We start from the raw sequence: 24,264 nt of genomic DNA, 5'->3' as shown, positions 1-24,264 counted from the left end.
TAGTGGGGCACAGAGGCTGGTTGGGCACACTAACACCAGCCTCTGTTGCCCCATCGTGTGTGTCAAAGACCCCCCTGCTCGCCGCTATACCCCCGCAATGCTGGCGACACGCAGCGTGTCGCCAGCACAATGTTTACCCTAGCGCTGTCTGTCAGCGCCGCTCCGCCGCCTCCTCCGCATCGCCGCTACCCGCCCTCGTCCCTTCCCTCACGCTGATTGGAGGGAAGGGACGAGGGCGGGTAGCGGCGATGCGGAGGAGGCGGGGGAGCGGCGCTGACAGACAGCGCTAGGGTAAACATTGTGCTGGCGACGCGCTGCGTGTCGCCAGCACTGCGGGGAGGATAGCGGCGAGCAGGGGGGTCTTTGACACACACAATGGGGCAACAGAGGCTGGTGTTAGTGTGCCCAACCAGCCTCTGTGCCCCACTAACGTTATACAAAGCCACCTCGGGTTCTCTTTAAGTAATTGCCTACTTTTGGGGCAACGCCCAGTTGCTATATCCACTGAGTCATCCTAAATTTGTTATAGTTAAATGGGATAGCTGATAGCTGCCATTTTGTTTTTGATAGCTGACATTTTGTTTTTGCTATTCACCATTTTGTTGTTGGATAAATAGATTCAGCCATTTTGTCTCCACAAGTCCTGTGGTAAATAGCATGATTGACATGCCCTGTCCAGTTTATAGATAGCTATGAATCATAGCTATCATATGCTGTGTGTCAAACACTGTTGCTTCCTGCTTCACCTGCTGGTGTCATCACTAGTCACCAGCAGGTGGCTCTGTTTGCTTTTCATGGTTCTCTGAAGTTAACAGGTTCACCACTAGATGGAGTATCACAGGTTACACATGTCTCTGTTCAACAGGTGTCTGGCCAGGCTGCTGGTTTCTATTTAAGCTGGCCACTCCCTTTACACTTCACAGATCCTCGAGTTAGTGTGACTTCTGTTTGCTGGTCCACTCTCTGCCTCTGCTCTGTGTTTCTACCTTGTCTGACTGCCTGTGTAAGTCTCTGGCTTACAGTCTATCTTGCCTTGTTTCCAATCTGTCTGTCTGCCTGTGTGAGCCTTTCAGCTTGCATTCTGTTCTGCCCTGCTCTATTGCTCCTCTGTGTCCCAGATTAGCTAGAGTGTAGTAGTTATTCCTGTTTAAACATATAGGCTAGCTTAGTTGCAGCTCTGTGTATGTATGTGTAAAACCATTGGGGTTTCTGATTCTAGAGTGTATTTACCTTGGACTGTGTTGATGTTGATTCTGCCTTATGATTCTGTGCTGCGATTGTTTACCATTGTACATATGTATATAGCACTGTTCATTAAAAATACTAATTCATTGCATATCCGTGTCCAGACCTTTTGTATATGCTACTAAATATGATCAGCAAATACCCTGCTAGCAGGAGTCGTGACAGTAGGATCTGCCAATTACATTGATCACTGTGGCTATACAAAGGATTCTGACAGTATCCTGTGTGCTGACTCCAGAGAATGGATCCCACTCAGGCATATTTATATGTGCGCCTGGCTGAGAACCACAAGGCTTGTTGTCGGAAAGTATTCTCTGGACACTCTAAAGACCAATTGCATGAGCTATTTAGTCTTATGCATAGTCGTGTGGAGCAAGGAGTGTTTCGCATGGAGGAGGTCCGACCGTTGTTTGAGATATGGAGTGATTTGTTGTTGTCTCTACCTATTCCTGATGACTATGCACTCCCTTTTGATCAGGATGATATAGAACTTAAAGATGAAATCTTTGCCCAGAAAATTAATCCCAATCAGGTGGATTCATATGTGCGCCTGGCTAAGGAGCATAAAACTACGTGTCAGAACATGTTTTCTGAATACTCTAAAGACCAATTGAGTGAGTTGTATGAGTTTGTGCAAGATTTTGTTGAGTAAGGAATGTTTTGCATGGAGGAAGTTCAACCGTTGTTGGATATTTGGACTGATCTGATGTCGTTTGGTCCCATTATCCAAAATTATGTACCTCCTTTTGATCAGGATGATATAGTTTGTTTGCTGCGTTGGCTGAAGGATGATCAAGCTGAATTCTTTGAGCATTATTGTGATGAAACCAGAGCGGTAGTACTAGAATGTGTGGATGATGTACAATACCTTGTCGATATAGGAGTTTGTGTGTATGAAGAAGTTTCGCCTTTGCTGACAGCTTGGTATAAAAGATTTGTTCTCTCTTGCGTCCTGTTTTACAGGACTCTCAATTTTCCTCTTCTGTTTCTCACTCCTTGTCCTCAGCAGCAGTATGTCCATTAGTTTCTAAGCCAGTAAATGTAGCTGTTCCAGTTTCAAAATCTTCTCGCAGAGCAAAGTCTAATTATAAGAGGTTCTTTCCTACCGCTTCTATACAGCATTTGTCGCCTGTCCATACTGTACTTCCAACGTCGACTGTGGTTGTTCCAGCCATTTCTACTTCAGCTGCTGCTGTACTTTGATCCAATCTGTGACCAACCAGCCTGCTAAAGACGGGGTAATACTTCAGCCTGCAGACAATTTACGTGTGAAAAATTGCAATCTTGTTCAACCTGCAAATGACCAGCATGCTACAGACTGTGTAACAATTCAGCTAACCAACATGCAGGAGACTATGTGTAACATTTCAGTTAACCATTATGCAGGGGACTATGGTAATGGTCAGAATGTGACCAATACACATGCAATTTCATGCAACTCTGATCAATCTACAACCAATCAACATGTTACAAACTGTATTCCACTCCAGTCTGCAACCAATCTGCTTACAAATGATGGTAATAATGATCTGTCTGCCAAGAACTCGCATGCAGTTTCATGCAATCTAGATCAATCTGCAACCAGTCAGCATGTTGTAAACTCTGCTTCAATTTTGTTTGAAATTGATCAGCATACAAATGTTTCCAAAGAAAATCATTCTGCAACCAGTTCACATACAATTCCATGTAATCTGAATCAATCTGTAACCAACCAGCATACTATAGACTTTGCACCAGTCCAGTTTGAGTCCATTCAGCATGTTGTTTCCTCTGCTTCAATTATGTTTGAAACTGCTCAGCATACAAATGTTTCCACAGATAATCACTCTGCAACCAGTTCACATGCAGTTCCATGCAATCTGAATCAATCGGTAACCAAGCAGTATGCTATAGACTTTGTACCAGTCCAGTCTGAATCCAGTCAGCATGTTGTTATCTCTGCTTCAATTATGTTTGAAACTGCTCAGCATACAAATATTTCCAAAGATAACCACTCTGCAACCAGTTCACATGCAGTTCCATGCAATCGGAATCAATCTGTAACCAACCAGTATGCTATAGGCTTTGTACCAGTCCAGTTTGAATCCAGTCAGCATGTTGTGAATTCTGCCGCAACTCTGTTTGAAACCAATCAGCATACAAAGGTTTCCAAAAAGAATTGCTCTGAAACCAGTTCATATGCAATATCATGCAATTCAAATCAATCTGCAACCAATCTGTGTTTCAAAAATTGTGTTTCTGTTCAGTCTGCAACTAATCAACATATAAATGTTTCCGAAAATAATCGCTCTGAAACCAGTTCACATACAATATCATGCAATTCGAATCAATCTGCAACCAATCTGTGTACCAAAAATTGTGTATTTGTTCACTCTGCAACTAATCAGCATATAAATGTTTTCAAAGAAAATCACTCTGTAACCAGTTCACATGTAATGTTATGTAAAAGATCAGTCTGCAACCAGTTTGAATGCCAAAAATTGTACACCAATTCACTCTGCAATCGATCAGCATACAGACGTTTACAAAGATGATCGCTTTGAAACCAGTTCACATGTAATGTCATACAATTCAAACCAATCTGCAGCCGATTTGTGCTTTGTAAGTTGTGCATCAGTTCAGCCTGAAGTTAACCAACATGTAATAAACTGTTCTACATTCCAGCTTGCAATCAGTTTGTATACAATAAATCGTGCTTTGATTCAGTCTCCAGTCAGTCAACATGATATGCATGGTACTTTTATCCAGTTTGCAACCAGTTATTGTGCAACAGGTTGTGTTTCAAGTCCACCTACAGCTGATGGTGTATGGTCTCAGTCTTTCAGAGAGATGTTTGTTTTAGCACAACTACTTCAGCTCCTGCCAATAGTTCTGGCTCTACCATCTCAAATTCTTCCTGCTGTTCCTGTACAGTCGTTACAAGCCTTGCCAGCTGTGCCAGAGCCATCATTGCAGACCTTACCAAATGTCCTTGCACAATCACCACAAGTCTTGTCAGTAGTTCCAGATCAGTTATTGCAAAACTTGTCTGCTGTTTCAATCTCCTCACTGCAAACTGTTCTTGATCAGTCATCACAAATTTTGCCAGCAGCTTCTGCACAACTGCCATTGGAAACTTTGTTAGCCATACTTTTGGGTACTGTGTGCACTTCTGCTATATCACCAGAGACTTTGTGCATGCCCATTGTACCCTCAGAGACTTTGAGCATGTCTGTGGTACCCTCAGAGACTTTCTGCATGCCTGTTGTACCCTCAAAGACTTTGAGCACACCTGTTATACCCGCAGAGACTTTATGCACATCTGTTATGCCCTCAGAAACTGTGTGCATATTTGTTATGTCCTTAGAGATTGGGTGTATGCCAGTGTTACCCCCAGACACTTTTTGCTTTTATTCTAGGTACCCAGAAATTGTGGACATCTTTTCTGCACACATTCAAAGATTTTGTGTATTCCTGCCATTTATCAGGTGATGCTGTTCAATTTTTCCATGGACCCAGAGAATTCTTACATTATTGCTATGTATACAGAGACTATGTGTTTTCTTGCCATACATCCAGAAAAATTGTTCATTTTTGTTCAGCAGGTTGTTGCTTCCAGTCAGCCTTTTTTCCCATTTGTTGCCTACAGAATACAGCTGTCTGAAGATTGCTTTGGGTTTTGCTTATCGGGGTCCTCGTTTCTTATTTTTTGAACAGAGCCATGTTTGTTGCCGGCACTATCAGCAAGCTGCCGGAGCCACCTAACTCTCTCTGGATGTTTTTGATCTGCACGAGCACTCTTTTGCTTAGTCACGTCCCTGTGTTACAGAACATTTGCTATTATGGGGGGGCAGGTAACATTTTGGAGCATCCAGAGGCTGCTCTTGAAAGCGGGGGTAATGTCAAACACTGTTGCTTCCTGCTTCACCTGCTGGTGTCATCACAAGTCACCAGCAGGTGGCTCTGTTTGCTTTTCATGGTTCTCTGCAGTTAACAGGTTCACCACTAGATGGAGTATCACAGGTTACACATGTCTCTGTTCAACAGGTGTCTGGCCAGGCTGCTGGTTTCTATTTAAGCTGGCCACTCCCTTCACACTTCACAGATCCTCGAGTTAGTGTGACTTCTGTTTGCTGGTCCACTCTCTGCCTCTGCTCTGTGTTTCTACCTTGTCTGACTGCCTGTGTAAGTCTCTGGCTTACAGTCTATCTTGCCTTGTTTCCAATCTGTCTGTCTACCTGTGTGAGCCTTTCAGCTTGCATTCTGTTCTGCCCTGCTCTATTGCTCCTCTGTGTCCCAGATTAGCTAGAGTGTAGTAGTTATTCCTGTTTAAACATACATAGGCTAGCTTATTTGCAGCTCTGTGTATGTATGTGTAAAACCATTGGGGTTTCTGATTCTAGCGTGTATTGACCTTGGACTGTGTTGATGTTCATTCTGCCTTATGATTCTGTGCTGCGATTGTTTACCATTGTACATATGTATATAGCACTGTTCATTAAAAATACTAATTCATTGCATATCTGTGTCCTGACCTTTTGTATATGCTACTAAATGTGATCAGCAAATACCCTGCTAGCAGGAGTCGTGACACTGTGGGTTTTTGTATTGAGTCTATTGTTCAATAATATCTGATTAGACAGGCTTGAAGCTTTTGATTCCAAGCCTATTGTCTTGCAAGCATTGTTTGATTTGAAACCAGAACTGTGAATTAACTGTTTTACAAGTAAGCTTACCACCTGAAGTGTTGTTGCATTTTATCTGAAAAACTAGATTACATCTTTTATTGAATTAATATATTTATGTAATAAATTGTTATATTTTTTTATTTGCTTGTTGCATTCTTTCTGTCAGGATCTGTGCCTCTGTTATCCTGCTCGTGGCATCATTAGTGAACTTTGCTGTAAACTTCCACTGTCAACCAGCAGATGTCTCCCTTGTTGCTGAGAACTGTGCAGTTCCCCGGATCACCAGCAGATGGAACTATGTGAACTTTCTGAGAGATCACCTGATCAAGGTGTTGCTATTTAAGACCAGACTTCCTAGCAGTACATTGCTAGGTCATTCTGTTTGCTTGTGTAGTATTGTGACTCTGGCCATTGATCCTGTGTTCCCGGTTTCCTGCCTTACCTTATTTTCTGAATTCCCGGTATCGATCCTTGCTAGCCTGACCTTTCTCTGCCTGATGTTATTGCCTGATCCTGATTTCCTGGTTTGACTCTTGCTTGTATGACCTCACTTTGTGTATGCCGATTCAGATTATTCATTGTTGTATATATTCTGATATTTTGTGTGTTGCTGTATATATTCTGTATAGATAGATAGGGGTTCTGGTATTGTGCTGCACCACGTATTGTTTGATTGTATGATTGTATGTGTATGTGTATGGTGGATGTATATTTGAATTGCTACACCTTTGTAAATAAAACACGTTTTTCACCTTCAAATCCAACCTGTGCAGACCTCAGTATTTTCATATATGTGATTTCTTGCTCTTGCAATGAATTTGCATGTGCGGATCCTTACACTTTCATACTTGTACCAGTATAAGAGGAATAGTTCGGAAAAATAACTCAAAGTGTGCATATCTGTATATCAGAGATTAAACTAACTTGTGAGCCCTATACACAGTGTAATGGAGAAGGATCTTGGTTCTACAAGTGCTAACAGTGATACCTAAGCACAAAAGCCAAACTACCATGAGAAGTCTATAAAAATATAAATCTTTTATTGTAACTACTAAGTTGTGAGCCCCCTACTTTAACAGGGGTCTTAAGTTATTTTGATAGCATAGTCACAGCTTGTGTGACATCATCATAGCGGGTTCATAACCACGCCTTAATTTAGTAAAACACCCGACACCTTGATACACCGCAGCTCCTCTGCTGTAATCCGGGACCCTCTTAATTTCTGCAGCCGTGCTCGTTTCCATGGATGAGAGCAGCCATCTTAGGCAGACGCCAGTGGGTTGGAGACAAAAAAGCCATGCATGAGTGGGTCTTTGCTACTGTGGGGTGGGCCGTATATTAACCCGTACACCCTCATAATCATCAGATTCCCTGCTGGTATGACAAGATGCCATGGAGAGTGCCAATGTGAAAACCCAGAAGCTCTTCACAATATATGGTAGTCCACCTCCAAAGGAGAACACCTACACACACTGTACACTTGCCAGTAGGAGAGTAGGCAGGATCCGATAACTTTCAACACCACTGTCCTGGATGAAAGCCGCAACATCTAGAATTTGGGAAGCAAGTAGGAGGCGCCCGGGAGATGTGAATTAAAAACTCTATATAGCAGTATCCAACAATAATTATAGTAAAAGGTTGTCTTACCTTATAGGCGTCCCATTAGGGATAAAGACAAGTATAGGTTAAATAATAATGGTCAATTTTATTGGTGCACTAAGACAACGTGTTTCATGGCCACAGCTGCTTCCTCAGCTCAATAACAGTGCCTGTTACCAAGAAGAACCAAGTATCCATTATTATTTGAACCTCCACTTGTCTTTATCCCTAATAGGATGCCTATAAGGTAGGACAACCTTTTACTATAATTATTGTTGTATACTGATAGAGTTTTGAATCTACATCTGTACATCTTCTCTCGGGCGCCTCCTACTTGCTTCCCAAATAATTAACACCCCTCCTTATTAGTAGGGGAGATTTTGGTCGATAACCTTCGACCTTCCAATCTACTGTTGGAGCAACGACCGCTTAGGAACCAAAGGCAGAGTGGGGATGGTATTTCCCCACCAGCGGAAATGAGTGGTTGCCTCCTATTGCAACCCAATCTTGTGAGTATAAGCTCTACTTTTTATCTACATACCCCGATCTACTAACAATATTGCACCAGATTGGGCTCCCGGATCTCGCTCTGTGTGTTTTTTCTTCTGCCACTCTGCAGCATCTAGAACAGGCATGGGCAAACTTGGCACTCCAGCTGTTAAGGAACTACAAGTCCCACAATGCATTGCAGGAGTCTGACAGCCACAGTCATGACTCATAAAGGTAAATGCATTGTCGGACTTGTAGTTCCGTAACAGCTGGAGGGCCGAGTTTGCCCAGGCCTGCTCTAGAAGCACATCAGTAAAATGAGACCTAAAGATGAACTGCTGAAAAAGTGCCTGAGACAGCAGTATATATAGAGAAAGGACCAAGTAGAGGAAATCTCATGGGAAGAAAAGGCAATGCATAAAAAGTTTCACTATCAGATAGCTGAGGTGCCATACAATGACATTCTATCAATGGTTTTAACACCTGTGTGTTTCATTCTATACCTGTGTCCTTAAAGGACACCTGAAGTGATGGGGATATGGAGGCTGCCATATTTATTACCTTTTAAACAATACCAATTGCCTGGTGTCCTGTTGATCTTTCATGCATCAGTAGTGTCTGAAATCACACATCTGAAACAAGCATGCAGCAAATCCAGTCAAACTTCAGTCAAATGTCTGATCTGCATGGTTGTTCAGTCTATAGCTAGTAGGTATTACAGGCAGAGGATCAGCAGGGAAGCAGGCAACTTGCATTGTTTACACAGAAAAAAATATGGCAGCCTCCATATTATTATTGTTTTATAAAGCGCCAACATATTCCAGGGTGCTATGCAAACTAAATAACACATGGGGTACAAAAATAATACACACAATGGTGTACACCAACATATGAAATACAGAGTAGGTAAAAAATACAGAATTGGTAATTACAGTGACAAAATTAATATAAATAAATGTGTAACAGATTCCAAGACTCAAAAGTCTAAGAGAGTCCTGCCCTTGCAAGCTTACAATCTAATCTCACTTCAGTTGTCCTTTAATTCTAACAAACTATATTAAAGACAGGGATCCTGGATCTATACTGCATCCTAAAATTATAAATATACTACACCGATTTGTGTACCGCGTCTTCCATGATCTCAATAATATGTGTGTTCTTACCAGATGAGTATCTTACCTCCAAGTCCTGGCAGTGGCTGTGTGCTTCTGATGCTGTGAGAGAGATCTCCTGAAGCTGCTGCTGGGTGCTCTCCAGGGTTGTCCTGTGATCCTGCTGCTGGGCTTCCAGTGACTTTATCCGCTTTGTCAATGACTTGATTATGTTGTCTCTTTTCTGCAGATCACCTAGTGGCAAAATATAATAAGTGACACAATAAACACTAACTTATTACTGTCTATTACCAGTACATTATCAATAATATAATCATGATCAACAGAGATACAGACAGCAAATAAAACCTGTCAGAAGTTCTAAATCTTTCCCATTTTCCCTTTTTTTTTTAATACCTTTTATCATATTTACTTGTGACACATTAACCAGTTCACCCCCAAGGGTTTTTACCCTAACGGACCAGAGCAATTTTCACCAGTCAGTGCTTCTCCCTTTTATTCCCTAATAACTTTATTACTATTTATCACAAGAAAATGATCTATACCTCATTTTTTTCGCCACCAATTAGGCTTTCTGTGGGTAGTACCTTTTGCTAAGATTTTTTTTTATTCTAAATGCGTTTTAATGGGAAAAATACAAAAATAATGTAAAAAAAAAATAATTTCTTCTCAGTTTTTAGCCATTATAGTTTAAAATTAAACATTCTCCTTTGGATAAAACCAACACATTTTATTTACCCAGTTTTCCCGATTATTAAACCGTTTAAATTATGTCCCTATCACAATGTACGGCGACAATATTATTTTGAAGTATAGGTGTTATTTTTCTGTTTTGTTTTTTTTTGTTCTGGCCATAATTACAAGCCCCTATGTAATAAATTGAAATTAATTTTCCCTAATAAAATATAGATTAAAAAAGCTGAGTCCCTAAGGCAACTATTTATTGATTTATTTTAAGCTTATTTTTTTAAGTGTTTTTTTTGGGAGGGGGGGAGGGTTGGAAGTGTAATTTTATTAATTTTATTAATAATGTGTATGTACCTGTATATGTGTGTGTTTGTGTGTGTAATATACTTTTGGCCACAAGATGGCGCTAGTGAACACTCCGGTTATAGGAAGTGATAACTTTTTTTTTTCTTTTTTACACTTTATTTAACTGTAACAGTTTCCTGTTTTGTAAATGGAGGTGGCCGCTGTTCGCGGTCACGTCCATTCACTCCAGGCATTGCGATTGGGTAGAGGTCCTCTTCCCCAATCATTAAACACGGGATCCCGACGGAAACGGCGGCGGTAGCGGTGCGCACACCTGCGGAGCAATCGCGCGACGTATTAAAACGTCGTGTTGCCGTTAATAGGCTAAAGCATGACGTTTTAATACGCATGCTTGTCGGTAAATGGTTAAGACAACATTTTTTATTTTTAAAGGATACCCGAAGTAACATGTGACCTGATGAGATAGACATGTGTATGTACAGTGCCTAGCACACAAATAACGATGCTGTATTCCTTTTTTTTCTTTCTCTGTCTGAAAGAGTGAAATATCAGGTATGCAAGTGGCTGACTCAGTTCAGGAAGTGACTACAGTGTGACCCTCACTGATAAGAAATTCCCCTTTTTTTGTCTATTTTCTGCTAGGAAAGTATTTTATAGTTGGAATTTCTTATCAGTGAGGGTCACACTGTAGTCACTTCCTGTCTGAGCCAGGACTGAGTCAGCCACTTACATAACTGATATTTAACTCTTTCAGATAGAGAAAGAAAAAAAAGGAACACAGGATAGTTATTTGTGTGCCCATCATGTCACATGTCACTTCGGGTATTATTATTATTTAGTATTTATATAGCGCCGACATATTACGCAGCGCTGTACAGTGTATATATTTATCTTGTCACTAACTGTCCCTCAAAGGAGCTCACAATCTAATCCCTACCATTGCCATATGTCTATATTATGAAGTGTAAGTACTGTAGTCTAGGGCCAATTTTAGAGGGAGCCAATTAACTTATCTGTATGTTTTTGGGTATCCTTTAAAGGACAACTATCAAAGAAATCCTAATTCTGTTAACCCCAATAGAGGGCATTTCAGAAGTCTCTTATCACAGCCTAGTGAAGGAAATGCCTTGTGCAATAGGTCCCTGCTTCAAAAGTTGGCGATGAAGGCAGGAAGGTACCATGTAGATAGGTGCCACTTCCCTGTCACTATTCACAGAGGAACGATTTACTGTTTGTTTCTGCCTTTCCCACACACACCACTTTTTTCACAGATCATATGAGAACAGCTGAGAGATTTTTCAACTACAGAGAAAGGATCTGAAGAGAAGCAGTCTTATTTTATTCCTGTACTTGGATGCTTACTCCCACCATTTTGGAATGAGCTCTTCCTGGCTGTAATCTTGACTGTTTACTTTAGAACTGTGTGAAGCAGAGACACAGGAGCAAGGCATGCAGCTGATGAGTTATTTACACACTATTTTATGCTGTATTGCTGCTTTCTGTCATTCAGAAGACATTTCAGCCACATGATTACAGTTAGTAAGGACTGTTTCTGTATGCTGGATATGCTAGACACAGTCCTCCATAGTAGTGCCCACAGGAAAAACTGTAAATGTCATATTTTCTTCACATAAGAAATGAAAAGATGGAAAAAAGCCTTTGTATTGCTATTTGCTAGTATTTACTAGAAATATACTGTATATAGCATTTCGAATTTTAGTTTACTTTGGCAGTTGTCCTTTAAGGTCAGGTAGTTGCTTACCTTAGTCCACCAGAAAATCCCCACATCAGGAAATCAAGGAAACATTGATTAGCATGAGTGATTACAGCAGTTGGCCAGATCCAGACACATCCAATGATTGGCCCCAATGACAAGGCCATGGTGAGCAGGGAGCAGAAATGTGGCAAGTGGTGGGCAATATTGTAACAGGAAGTAAAGCCAAAACACTGGAACTCACTGAGGCTTAAAGTGTACCTGAGGCGACATGTGACATGATGAGATAGAAAAAAAGTTGATAGTTCTCTGGGACACCTAATAGACTGCCATTGAGAAGAAACAATAAAACATTCAATCTACTTTGTACATGTTTAAATATAAAATAAAACCAATAGATATTTAAAAAAGTTATTTTTAGGAGTAGGAGGATAAATACACTTGTTTATCTCATCAGTTTATTTTCACTTTAGGCTCACTTTAACAAGAGTATTCTTAGTGAGAACAGCCAATGCAATATGGAAGGAGCCACTGGCTGAGGCCTTTGTTGAAAAGGTTTCTTGCCTGGCTCGTTGCTCACCCTCTGGCTCTGCTACTTTCTGTATCAGTCACAGAGAATACGTATGCAAGTCAGAGGGCCTGACTCCGCTAGCTACACGCTTGTTCTAGGTGTGCGACTCAGAATCGACTAGCCAATAGATCAGCATGGCTGCCAGTAAACTAAACATAAAAAAAGCAAAAGACAGAATAAAGGCATTTAAAAACCTACTTTCTAGCCTGGTACACTTGTGTTCCAGCGTGAGAATTTTCTGCCGATCATTCTCCCAAGCCAGTAGCTGCCTTTGTTGCAATGACACAATATCATTGAGCTCCTTGTCGCGATCCTTCAGTTCTGCGATTAACAACTGCAATTCTTTTCTTTGTTTCTGGATAGTGGAATTTTCCAGGTCTGTGCAAAGTAACTTCAAGAAAGAATAAAACCACAATTATCACTGAGATATCATGACCCTATATATAAGAACAGACAAACTGAACCCCAGTGGCGTTCTCCAGGATTTTTTTGGGGGGGGGGGTGCTATGCAGGTGCTGGACCACTTTCTGGGGTAGCTGATGACCCGCGTCGCACAAAAATGGGTGTGGCCATGACCAGATGAGGGCGGAGCTAACTGTAATTTAAAGTGAACCCGAGGTGAGAGTGATATGGAGGCTGCCATATTTATTTCCTTTTAAACAATACTAGTTGCCTGGCAGCCCTGCTGATCTATTTGGCTGCAGTAGTGAACTGAATTACACCAGAAACAAGCATGGAGCTAATCTTGTCAGTTCTGACAATATTGTCAGAAACCCCTGACCTGCTGTATTCTAGTTCAGGGTCTATGGTTGAAAGAACTAGAGGCAGACCAACACGGCAGCTAGGCAACTGGTATTGCTTAAAAGGAGATAAATATGGCAGCCTCAATATTATTCTCACTTCGGGTTCCCTTTAAAAGTGCAACGCAAAGACAGTGGTTTGGCCCAAGTTTTGGTGACCCTTTCCCCAGAAAATTCACATAATTGTGCAGGTTTTCTCAAGAAAATACACATATTGGGCTCTATTCATAAAACATTTGTGGGGGAAAAAATCTTGGAGGGAAAATACTGCATCGGTATTTTAGACTTTTGAGTGCAAATTCATAAAAAAGTTTACACTTGCGATAATAGATCGGGGAATTCCCGCACTAAATCATGAAAATACGTTCAATCATGTCGGCAGATTTGACCAAAAAACACATTCAATCATGTGGCAGATTTGACCAGAAAATACTTGCAATCATGTGGCAGATTTGACCAGAAAATACGTGCAATCATATCGGCAGATTTGACCAGAAAATACGTGCAATCATGTCGGCAGATTTGACCAGAAAATACGTCAGCTAATATATATAAAAAAAAAAAAATGTACTCACCTGCAGCAGACCTCCTGTCCCGGCCTCCACCCGGCGTGCAGCTCCCACGATCCTTCCTCTGCAGCCAGCAACTGAAACTCCCGCGCTGAGAGCAGGGCTACAGGAAAATGGCGCCCGAAGCCCTGCACTGCAGACTCAAAGTCTCCAGAGCAGGGCTTCAGACGCCATTTTACCGTATCCCTCCTCTGCCGGAGATGCTGCTACCGGTGAACTGACATTGCGTCTATTATATGACGAAAGTCAGTTCACGCTGGGGCGTCGCCACTGCTGAACCCCATCATGCTCATCCTCAGAAGCAATACACACAAAGTAAATACAGTGTATGCAAAGAAGAACATATAACTTTATGCAGGGCATTATCACAAAATTCATGTGTTAACAGGTAAAGTTAAGCTTACTTTTCATTACTATATGCTTCACTGTATGTGTCGCAACACAGCCATAATGTACGGTACATTTTTCCTGATCTGTTGCATTCCTGCTGTCATAGGGAATGCAATGGCCACTGTGAATGTGTGATTCACAGTGTGATTCAGACACTACTGCAGCCAAAGAGATCAACAGTACTGCCAGGCAACTGAAATTGTTTAAAAGGTAATAAATATGGCAGTCTCCATATACCGCTCACTTGAGGTTCCCGTTAAGTACTTTGTCTCCACCTCCTGTGTACAGGAGGGATGGGGGTCAGGAGGAGGACTTGGCTCATAAGTGGGGACACAGCCAGACACTGCATGCTGTAGTATAACTAGCAGTCAGTGATGGAGGATTCTAAAGCACAGTATAGGAAAAGTCACAAAAGAAAGCGCACAATGTAATAGTGGTAGCGAGAGCATCAATACACACTATCATGAAAAATACTTTTCACAATAGGGAGAACTGTAAAATTTCCAATATCAAAATTTTAAGTATAGGCCCTTATTTAAGTATATTTCTAACTTCCTTATTACGTAAAGAGCGATCATTGAAGTTACCAGGTTTATCCATCTATTTTCATTAATTCTGTTAATTTCTGGTTTCTCCACTAGAGGGTAGCATAATTCCTCAGACGCATTTTTTTAATTTTCTGTAACAGTGAAAAAGTGCATCCTTTATCTTCTCGGCTAAGGAACAGAAAAAAAAAATAGTGCAAGGAAATAAATGTCACAAATTTCTCTCCAAATGAATTGAGAGGGATATGGAGGCTGCCCTATTTATTTCCTTGTAGACAATACCAGTTGCCTGGCATCCTGCTGATATCTTTGGCTGCTATACTGCAGTATCTGGATCACATACCTGAGACAAGCATTTCACAAATCTAGTCTAGACTTGTCTGATCTGCATGCCTATGACAGCCTCCATGTCCCACTCAGTTCAGGTGCACCTAAACTTTCTTTTAAGAGACTCTGTAATAAAAAAAAATCCCCTGGGTGTACTTACCTCGGGAGGGGGAAGCCTCCGGGTCCCAATGAGGCTTCCCCTATCCCTGTAGCAGCAGGCAATCCAGCGCTGGTTCCCCGGAAGCGTCCTGCAATCCTGGCTTGACCAAGCCTGACAAGCCTTGATATATTTACCTTCCCTGGCTCCAGTGGGTGGTACTGTTGCGGCTCTCAGCGTGGAAATAGGCAGAAATAGCCGATCTCTGTCGGGTCTGCTCTACTACAAAGGTGCAGGACACTTGCGCCTGCGCAGTAGAGAGGACCAACAGTGATCGGCTATTTCCGCCTATCTCCGAGTGGAGATCCGATACTGCGCCTGCGCTGGAGCCGGGAAGGTAAATATTTACATCCCCGCTGTTCGGAGGGGCACAGTGAGACAGACGTGGGACACAGGAGGACGGAGGAAGCCTTGATTGGACCCGGGCGCTTCCCCCACCCGAGATGAGTACCCCCCAGGGGAACTTTTTTTAGTTACAGGTTTTCTTTAAACTTTCTTCAGATTTTCCTTTATCTGAAAGAGTGGATTAACCCAATAAAAAAAGGATAGTTTATTTTAAGCCCAAGGAAGTTCTGGTCAGGCCTAACTAGTACAATTACAGTACAGTACAATTGCTTTCCTAAAACAAACAAACAAAAAACACCTTGTGGCAAACCGGTATAAATGTTTGCCAGGAAGTGGAGGCAAAGTAGCTTGCTTGGCCAAGTTCCAATCTTTGCAGTTTATTTGCTCGTCTTCTATGTGACCTCTCATTTTCTGGAAATCATACATGTCATAGATAGTAAAAGACAAAAACAAAAGTGCACTCTTTGAAGTTGATCATTTATTAAACATATTTTCCCTGCTTAAAGGGATACTGTAGGGGGTCGGGGGAAAATGAGCTGAACTTACCCGGGGCTTCTAATGGTCCCCCGCAGACATCCTGCGCCCGCGCAGCCGCTCACCGATGCTGCGGCCCCGCCTCCGGTTCACTTCTGGAATTTCTGACTTTAAAGTCTGAAAACCACTGCGCCTGCGTTGCTTTGTCCTCGATCCCGCTTATGTCATCAAGAGCGCACAGCGCAGGCCCAGTATGGTCTGTGTCTGCGCAGTACACTCCTGGTGACATCAGCGGGAGCGAGGACACGGGCGTGCAGGCGCAGTGGTTTTCTGACTTTAAAGTCAGAAATTCCAGAAGTGAACCAGAGGCGGGGCCAGAGCATTGGGGAGTGGCTGCGCCAACACAGGATGTCTGCGGGGGACCATTAGAAGCCCCGGGTAAGTTCAGCTCATTTTCCCCCGACCCCCCTACAGTATCCCTTTAAAAAGAACCTGAGAGGGTTATGGAGGCTGACATATTTATTTAATTTTAAACACTAGCTCGGAATCAGAATCATTTATTTTGCCAAGTACAGAGGTTTGTACTCTGAATTGGTTTTGGCTCATACAGGTTGTGGAAGGATGGGGGGGATAATGTCTGAAAGTCAAGAGCCAAGGCTGCCATACTATAGCGCCTGGCATCCTGCTAATCCTCCTCCTCTAATACTATTAGCCATAGACCCTGAACAAGCATGCAGATAAAATGTTTCTGACAACAATCTGACAAGATTAGCTACATGCTAGTTTCAGGTGTGTGATTCAGACACTACTGTCTTGGTGTCTTGCTGTCTTGGTGGCAAAAAACACAAGGCCACGTGTGGGCAGAACTTTCGGAGGTCCCAGGGCTGGATCCCCTCTGATAAGTATGGGGGGGGGGGTTCTTTATGATCCAGAGGCTTCCCCCTCCTAAGGTAAGTACCCCCTAGGGTACCAGGAGGAACAAGGAGAGGAATAAACAATGCACAGAGGTTTGTGGATCCAGCATGAATTAGAACTTTACCTCAGGTCAGGTATCCTTTAATGACCAATCCGCAATTAAAGCTGGATTTAGGACAATGGTTACATGTGTGCCCAGAACATCACTCATTGCAAACATTTCTATATACACACACAGCTGTGTACCTTTGGTGACGGAAGGTTTGAGAAGTTCATAAGACTTCCGAGGTCAGTTCTTGTGAGGTTGAAGCATCTGTTGCAAACGCTGCAGATGTTAAAGACAGAAAACACACAGTTAACACTCTTGTTAGAACCACAAAAATTAAAATGTAACCCCAACTAGAACTTTACTATTAAAAGTTTTGGTTAATAAGAAGTAAGCTCAGGAACTCTCAGATTTTATTGCTGTCCTTGCCCCCACTGTAAACATGTCAAATCATTCCAGTAAAGCAGGGGTGTCCAAACTTTTTAGGCCAAGGGCAATATCGCCATTTTTGAGAGCACTACAGGGCCAAAGTAGCAACATTATATGGTTTATTTCCTGTAGAAATGTTTTGTTTGACAAAATGTCACAGGAATAGCGTATCTAACAGCAACCAGCAAAAAATGTGCTTAAATTATACGTGAGATGAAAGACATCCCAGGTTCTATACTCACCTCTGCCTCTGACACAGGAGACCAGGGTTCGAATCTCGGCTCTGCCTGTTCAGTAAGCCAGCACTAATTCAGTAGGAGACCTTTGGCAAGTCTCCCTTACACTGCTACTGCCAATAGAGCGCGCCCTAGTGGCTGCTGCTCTGCTCTGGCGCTTTGAGTCCGCAAGGAGAAAAGCGCAATATAAATGTTATTTGTCTTGTCTTGTCTTGTCACCTGGAGCTTCCTTAAAGCGGAATATAACCCTGCATTTCATCTTTGCTCTAAAACATTATTTACAGCATATTATATGCAGTCAGCATTTTTTTTTTTACTAGACCAGCATTCGAAGGGTTACACACAGAGTTTGAAAGTTCAGTGCAGTGAAATGTGGACGCATCCGAAGTTGTAGATTATGTTATCTTGTGTTTACTTACAGTGCCTTGCAAAAGTATTCGGCCCCCTTGAAGGTTTTACACATTTTGTCACATTACTGCCATAAACATGAATCAATTTTATTGGAATTCCACATGAAAGACCAATACAAAGTGGTGTACACGTGAGAAGTGGAATGAAAATCATACAGGATTCCAAATTTTTTTTACAAATCAATAACTGCAAAGTGGGGTGTGCGTAATTATTCAACCCTCTTTGGTCTGAGTGCAGTCAGTTGCCCATAGACATTGCCTGATGAGTGCTAATGACTAAATAGAGTGCACCTGTGTGTAATCTAATGTCAGTACAAATACAGCTGCTCTGTGACGGCCTCAGAGGTTGTCTAAGAGAATATTGGGAGAAATAACACCATGAAGTCCAAAGAACACATCACACAGGTCAAGGATAAAGTTATTGAAGAATTTAAAGCAGGCTTAGGCTACAAAAAGATTTCCAAAGCCTTGAACATCCCACAGAGCACTGTTCAAGCGATCATTCAGAAATAGAAGGAGTATGGCACAACTGTAAACCTACCAAGACAAGGCCGTCCACCTAAACTCACAGGCCGAACAAGGAGAGCGCTGATCAGAAATGCAGTCAAGAGGCCCATGGTGACTCTAGACGAGCTGCAGAGATCTACAGCTCAGGTGGGGGAATCTGTCCATACAACTATTAGTCGTGCCCTGCACAAAGTTGGCCTTTATGGAAGAGTGGCAAGAAGAAAGCCATTGTTAACAGAAAAGCATAAGAAGTCCCATTTGTAGTTTGCCACAAGCCATGTGGGGGACACAGCAAACATGTGGAAGAAGGTGTTTTGGTCAGATGAGACCAAAATGGAACTTTTTGGTCAAAATGCAAAAAGCTATGTGTGGCGGAAAACTAACACTGCACATAATTCTGAACACACCATCCCCACTGTCAAATATGGTGGTGGCAGCATCATGCTCTGGGGGTGCTTCTCTTCAGCAGGGACAGGGAAGCTGGTCAGAGTTGATGGGAAGATGGATGGAGCCAAATACAGGGCAATCTTGGAAGAAAACCTCTTGGAGTCTGCAAAAGACTTGAGACTGGGGCGGAGGTTCACCTTCCAGAAGGACAACAACCTTAAACATAAAGCCAGGGCAACAATGGAAATGTTTAAAACAAAACATATCCATGTGTTAGAATGGCCCAGTCAAAGTCTAGATCTAAATCCAATCGAGAATCTGTGGCAAGATCTGAAAACTGCTGTTCACAAACGCTGTCCATCTAATCTGACTGAGCTGGAGCTGTTTTGCACAGAAGAATGGGCAAGGATTTCAGTCTGTAGATGTGCAAAGCTGGTAGAGACATACCCTAAGGCTGGTTTCACACCAGGACGTTGCGTTTTAAGGGACGTTATGGTCGCATAACGTGCCCCTAACGCAACGCCTGGTGCTCTCTAAGGTGGACGTCAGAGTGAGCCGCGTTGTGCAGCTCACTCTGGCGTCCGTGATGCGTACTCTTGTGCGCATGCGGCATCACGTGGTCCCGCCTGGCCAATCGCCGCACAGAGCGGCCGCTCCAGGAAGTAAACACTGCACGTCACTGAGTGCAGTGAATATTATTTAGCCATGTGCTTGGCCGCTCTCCGCTCCTCCCCAACATTACTGCGCATGTCCAAGCAGTCTAACGCGGCTCTGCCGCTTACAAAGTACTGCATGCAGTACGTTGTGTAATGGCGCAGCGTTACTGTGTAACGCAACGTGGGCACTGTGAACAGCCCATTGATTTTTCATTGCTGTGCGGTGGGGTGCGTTACAGGCTGCTCTAACGAGCGCCGGTAACGTCCCACTGTGAAACTAGCCTAAAAGACTGGCAGCTGTAATTGCAGCAAAAGGTGGTTCTACAAAGTATTGACTCAGGGGGCCGAATAATTATGCACACCCCACTTTGCAGTTATTGGTTTGTAAAAAATGTTTGGAATCATGTATGATTTTCGTTCCACTTCTCGCGTATACACCACTTTGTACTGGTCTTGCACGTGGAATTCCAATAAAATTAATTCATGTTTGTGGCAGTAATGTGACAAAATGTGGAAAACTTCAAGGGGGCCGAATACTTTTGCAAGCCACTGTAAATGTATCAAGTGAGGAATGTGACACATTCTCTGACTGTGCTGAAGCAGCTGGAGACAGAGAGACACTGAAAGCATGTCTGCCTTCAACACATAATGAATAAAGCCAGTTATTAATAAAATGCAAAGTCAGCTCACAAAGCAAAAAACTGTACTTTTGGGAACCTATAATTTCTAAATGAATATTAATACTTATGCACAAATGCAAATATAATAACCGTATGGAATATAAAAAGTAGGAAAACATGTTTTTTTTTAATATTATGTCAGGGTTTTAAACCGCTTTAAGCCCCCTTGAGGCTGCTCAGGCCGTTGCCGTCTCCTACTGTGCAGGTACAGAATGCACCCGGGGACAGGAGCGCGCCTGGCCAGACCGTGCAATGAATTGCAACTTGGCCAGGCTTTTGGGCCATATTGAGGGGCACAGGAGCCACCCGGGGAGACAGTGAGGGACTGAGCGGCCTCAAAGGGGCTTAAGGAAGCCCCAGGTAGGTATAGAACCTGAGATGTCTTTCATCTCAGGTACACTTTAAGCACAATTTTTGCCGATTGCTGTTGTCACTATTCCTGTGACATTTTGTCAAATAAAACATTTCCACAGGAAATAACCCATATACCACGTGCAGGTAGCACAGTGGTAACTGCTAATCAATGGCTGTTAGGGCTTGTCCACACTAAGGGCATTTTCGGGATTTTTTAAATTGCCCTAAAAGCGATTGTGCAATGATTCCCTATGAGAGTGTTCACATATGAGCAGTTCGATTCCGATCCGCTCACCAAAGCACTGCCTGTACCATATTTGGGGCGATTTCCTTTAATGGAAGGTATAGGGAAATCGCAAAGCACTTTTCCTGAGGCTGCTTACACACTAAGACGTTACAGGCGCACATTAGTGCGCCTGTAACGCTCCCCCAACGCACAGCAATGTAACACAAGTGGGCTGTTCACACAGCCCACGTTGCGTTACATGTACGCTGCACGTTCTCCGGAAAGTGCAGCATGCTACGGCGTTACAGCGGCTATAGCCGCGTTAGACTGTTTGCACATGCGCAGTGGGGGGCAGTGAGGAGGCCGGGAGAGCCAGCTACAGTAGCCGCGCACATGGCTACTTAATATTCACTGCACTGGCGGCCGCTGATTGGCCGGCGGGACCACGTGATGCGGAGTGTCTCGCTCCGCATCACGTGGTCCAGCTGGCCAATCAGCGCCACTCTGGGAGACATTATAGGAATCGAGCCGCCTAACGCGGCTCACTCTACCGTCCTCACTTGCAGCACCATATGTTGTGTTAGGTGCACGTTATGCGACCTTAACGTAGCACCTAACGCAACGTCTTGGTGTGCAAGTAGCCTGAGAGCTTTTAAAAATAAATACATTGTATTTATTCTTTTCCGGGTCAAAGAGTTCACTTCCTGACTGAAGTGAAAAAACAATTCGCTCTTAGAAAAGCACTGTACAAAAAAAGCTAAAGCGCGGGTAAGTGCCAGAAGGCTAAAAAAGAATTGCGCACAAAATTGCAAAACACTGGCGTCAGCAACTATTGCGGTGTTATCTGCAATCTTCAGAAAGTACACCTGAAGGCAATCTTGGTCAAAATGTCACTTCACTCGGAAGATTGATTTCCTACATGCTACACCACACTGCTAGAAAACCCTTTTTGGCGTACATTTTTGTAGTCTGTACTTAGGGCCCTTTCACACTTATGTGCATTATGACTTGACACGCAACTTAAAGGAGAACTGTAGTGAGACATATGTGGAGGCTGCCATATTGATTTCCTTTTCTGTAGTGAGAGGTATGTGGAGGCTGCCATATTGATTTCCTTTTAAGCAATACCAGTTGCCTGGCAGCCCTGCTCAGCTTTTGGCCTGGAGTAGTGTGAATCACACCAGACACAAGCATGCAGCTAATCTTGTCAGATCTGACAATAATGTCAGAAACACCTGATCTGCTGCATGCTTGTTCAGGGGCTATGGTTAATAGTATTAGAGGCAGAGGATCAGTAGGACAGCCAGGCAACTGGTATTGCTTAAAGTGAAATAAATATGGCACCCTCCATATACCTCTCACTACAGTTCTCCTTTAACATGAAAGTCCATTGACTTTCATATTACTGTTCACAGTAGATGTGTTCCTGTGCACTGCCATGTAACGCGGGGGCTCTGATGAGTCGGCTGTAGAAATGCTTAAGGCATGGCTAACGGGCAGGAAGTGACCAGTGTGTAAAATGGAAGAGACATCCTCTGCAGTTTATTAATACAGTATGCTTGATTTATTCTGTTTGTGAGTAGGGAGTGAATACTGAGGACTGCTAAGCAGAGGTGTTTGCCCTGGGTTGTCTCATATGCACATGACGCGGACTGTAGGCTGGGACAACTATTGCAATAGGTGAGCGTGTAATCCGTCCGGTGGTGGATGTTCTAGTGGTGAGGACCCTCATAGTAACCACAGAGGAGTGAGCTACCAAGAGGAAGTCCCCCTGTCAAATATAAAGGCAACCTGCAATATTATTATTATTTAGTATTTATATAGCGCCGACATATTACGCAGCGCTGTACAGTGTATATATATATCTTGTCACTAACTGTCCCTCAAAGGAGCTCACAATCTAATCCCTACCATTGCCATATGTCTATATTATGTAGTGTAAGTACTGTAGTCTATCGCCAATTTTTAGTGGGAGCCAATTAACTTATCCGTATGTTTTTGGAATGTGGGAGGAAACCGGAGTGCCCGGGGGAAACCCACGCAGACACAGAGAGAACATACAAACTCTTTGCAGATAGTGCCCTGGCTGGGATTCGAACCAGGGACCCAGCGCTGCAAGGCGAGAGAGCTAACCACTACGCCACCGTGCTGCCCTACTATGATATGATTTTTTGTTCCCCTTCCGAGCATATGTGGATGCAAACATGTGTAAAGAGGAGAAAGAGCAAGGAATTTGCAGACTGAAAGGGTGCACAGAGACAAGAGCAAAGATAGGTCTAAAATTGGACTATCTTGAGGAAGCGCACTCTCAAGTAATGTTTTAAAGCCCAACGCTGTTGGGTCCACTTTTCAGCATCTGTAACATTGATGTGTTGCTAAAAAGCAGATACAACTGTGCACAACTGCGTTAGTGGGCTCAGGCCCTTATGGTTATCACACTTGTGTATATATGTGACATTGAGCAGAAGGTGCAGCAGTCCTGAAAACATTAGGAAATAGGAACTGTGTTGGAAGGGCAGCGCACCATTTCAAACATATTACTTGTGTATACAGCTGCATATCGCGTCCCATGACAAAGTGAACTGATCTGCAGGAATGTCTGCAACTACAGCTGATGGGAAAGAAACGATGGGTGAATTTTATACACAAAGCATAAAATTTACACACACACAAAGCCAGCAAACTTCAGAACTTTTCCCACTCTGTTAATAAAAGCTCAACTTTAGTGCTACATCGGATGTTTCCTAAACATACTTTGCTCACCAGCGACGTTTATAAAACAACCACTATCACTATAGTGTCCCGACTCCCAAACTAAAAAGTCTGTAATTTGAGGGGACAGCACAGAAGTACTTGCACAGTTATATACGATGCCTTGTGTAGTGGAGGCTGTACAGAGCACAATGCCCACGTGTATATCAGGATGATCGCAGCACTCAGCACCATCCCGCCCCTCCCGTCCACAGTATGTGTACATACGCTGCACCGAGTCGGGGGATCTTCCAGCAGCAACTACAAACCCCAATCACGTCAGCTAGCCAAATATCGCGTTGCCAGGCCGACATCGCGAGAGTTCATATCCTTGCTTAGGATTAAAAGTTTTTCACACATTAGTTCCCACTGTAAATTAAGACTAGTTATCAAGTTACAAAACATACATGGAACCTCAGCAAATTCACAACATAAATACATGTGAAGGAGTCAGCTGCATTACAGTTCGGAATTTATCTTTAGGAGAAAAAAGCATAAATGTATGAGACTCCTTCCTGTGCTTCCTGTCTATGTGAGACACTTTTCCACTAGCATAGCTCCCAACTGTACATCTTTCAGGACTCATGTAAACATATGTGTAAATATTTTTCCTACTGAACTTTCCTACTGAAAAATGTGTTTAATTGACTAACTTTTATTGTCATGCTTT

The 24,264-nt window shown here is 42.9% G+C and overlaps 1 protein-coding gene across 3 annotated transcripts in view; it reads right to left on the bottom strand.

Annotated features, from left to right (window-relative positions):
- CCDC62 (coiled-coil domain containing 62) overlaps positions 1-23,868 on the bottom strand; it is an 81,415-nt gene extending 57,547 nt beyond the window's left edge. For 2 of the 3 annotated variants that reach the window (XR_011022676.1, XM_068244186.1), the window contains exons 1-4: positions 23,755-23,804; positions 17,159-17,237; positions 12,589-12,781; positions 9,180-9,346 (exon numbers count right to left, since the gene is read on the bottom strand). Coding sequence is in view for 2 of the 3 variants with exons in the window: in XM_068244186.1 (XP_068100287.1) it covers positions 9,180-9,346; positions 12,589-12,781; positions 17,159-17,237; positions 23,755-23,789 (474 nt within the window). In the remaining variant the exon portion in view is untranslated. The other variant, XM_068244192.1, reaches the window with a different exon arrangement.
- Positions 23,869-24,264: the final 396 nt, after the last annotated feature.

This window comes from Hyperolius riggenbachi, chromosome 1, assembly GCF_040937935.1.
Source record: "Hyperolius riggenbachi isolate aHypRig1 chromosome 1, aHypRig1.pri, whole genome shotgun sequence".
Taxonomy (NCBI): domain Eukaryota; kingdom Metazoa; phylum Chordata; class Amphibia; order Anura; family Hyperoliidae; genus Hyperolius; species Hyperolius riggenbachi.
The sequence above is the reverse complement of the archived record's forward strand: the minus strand, read 5'-3'. Positions and strand labels throughout refer to the sequence as shown.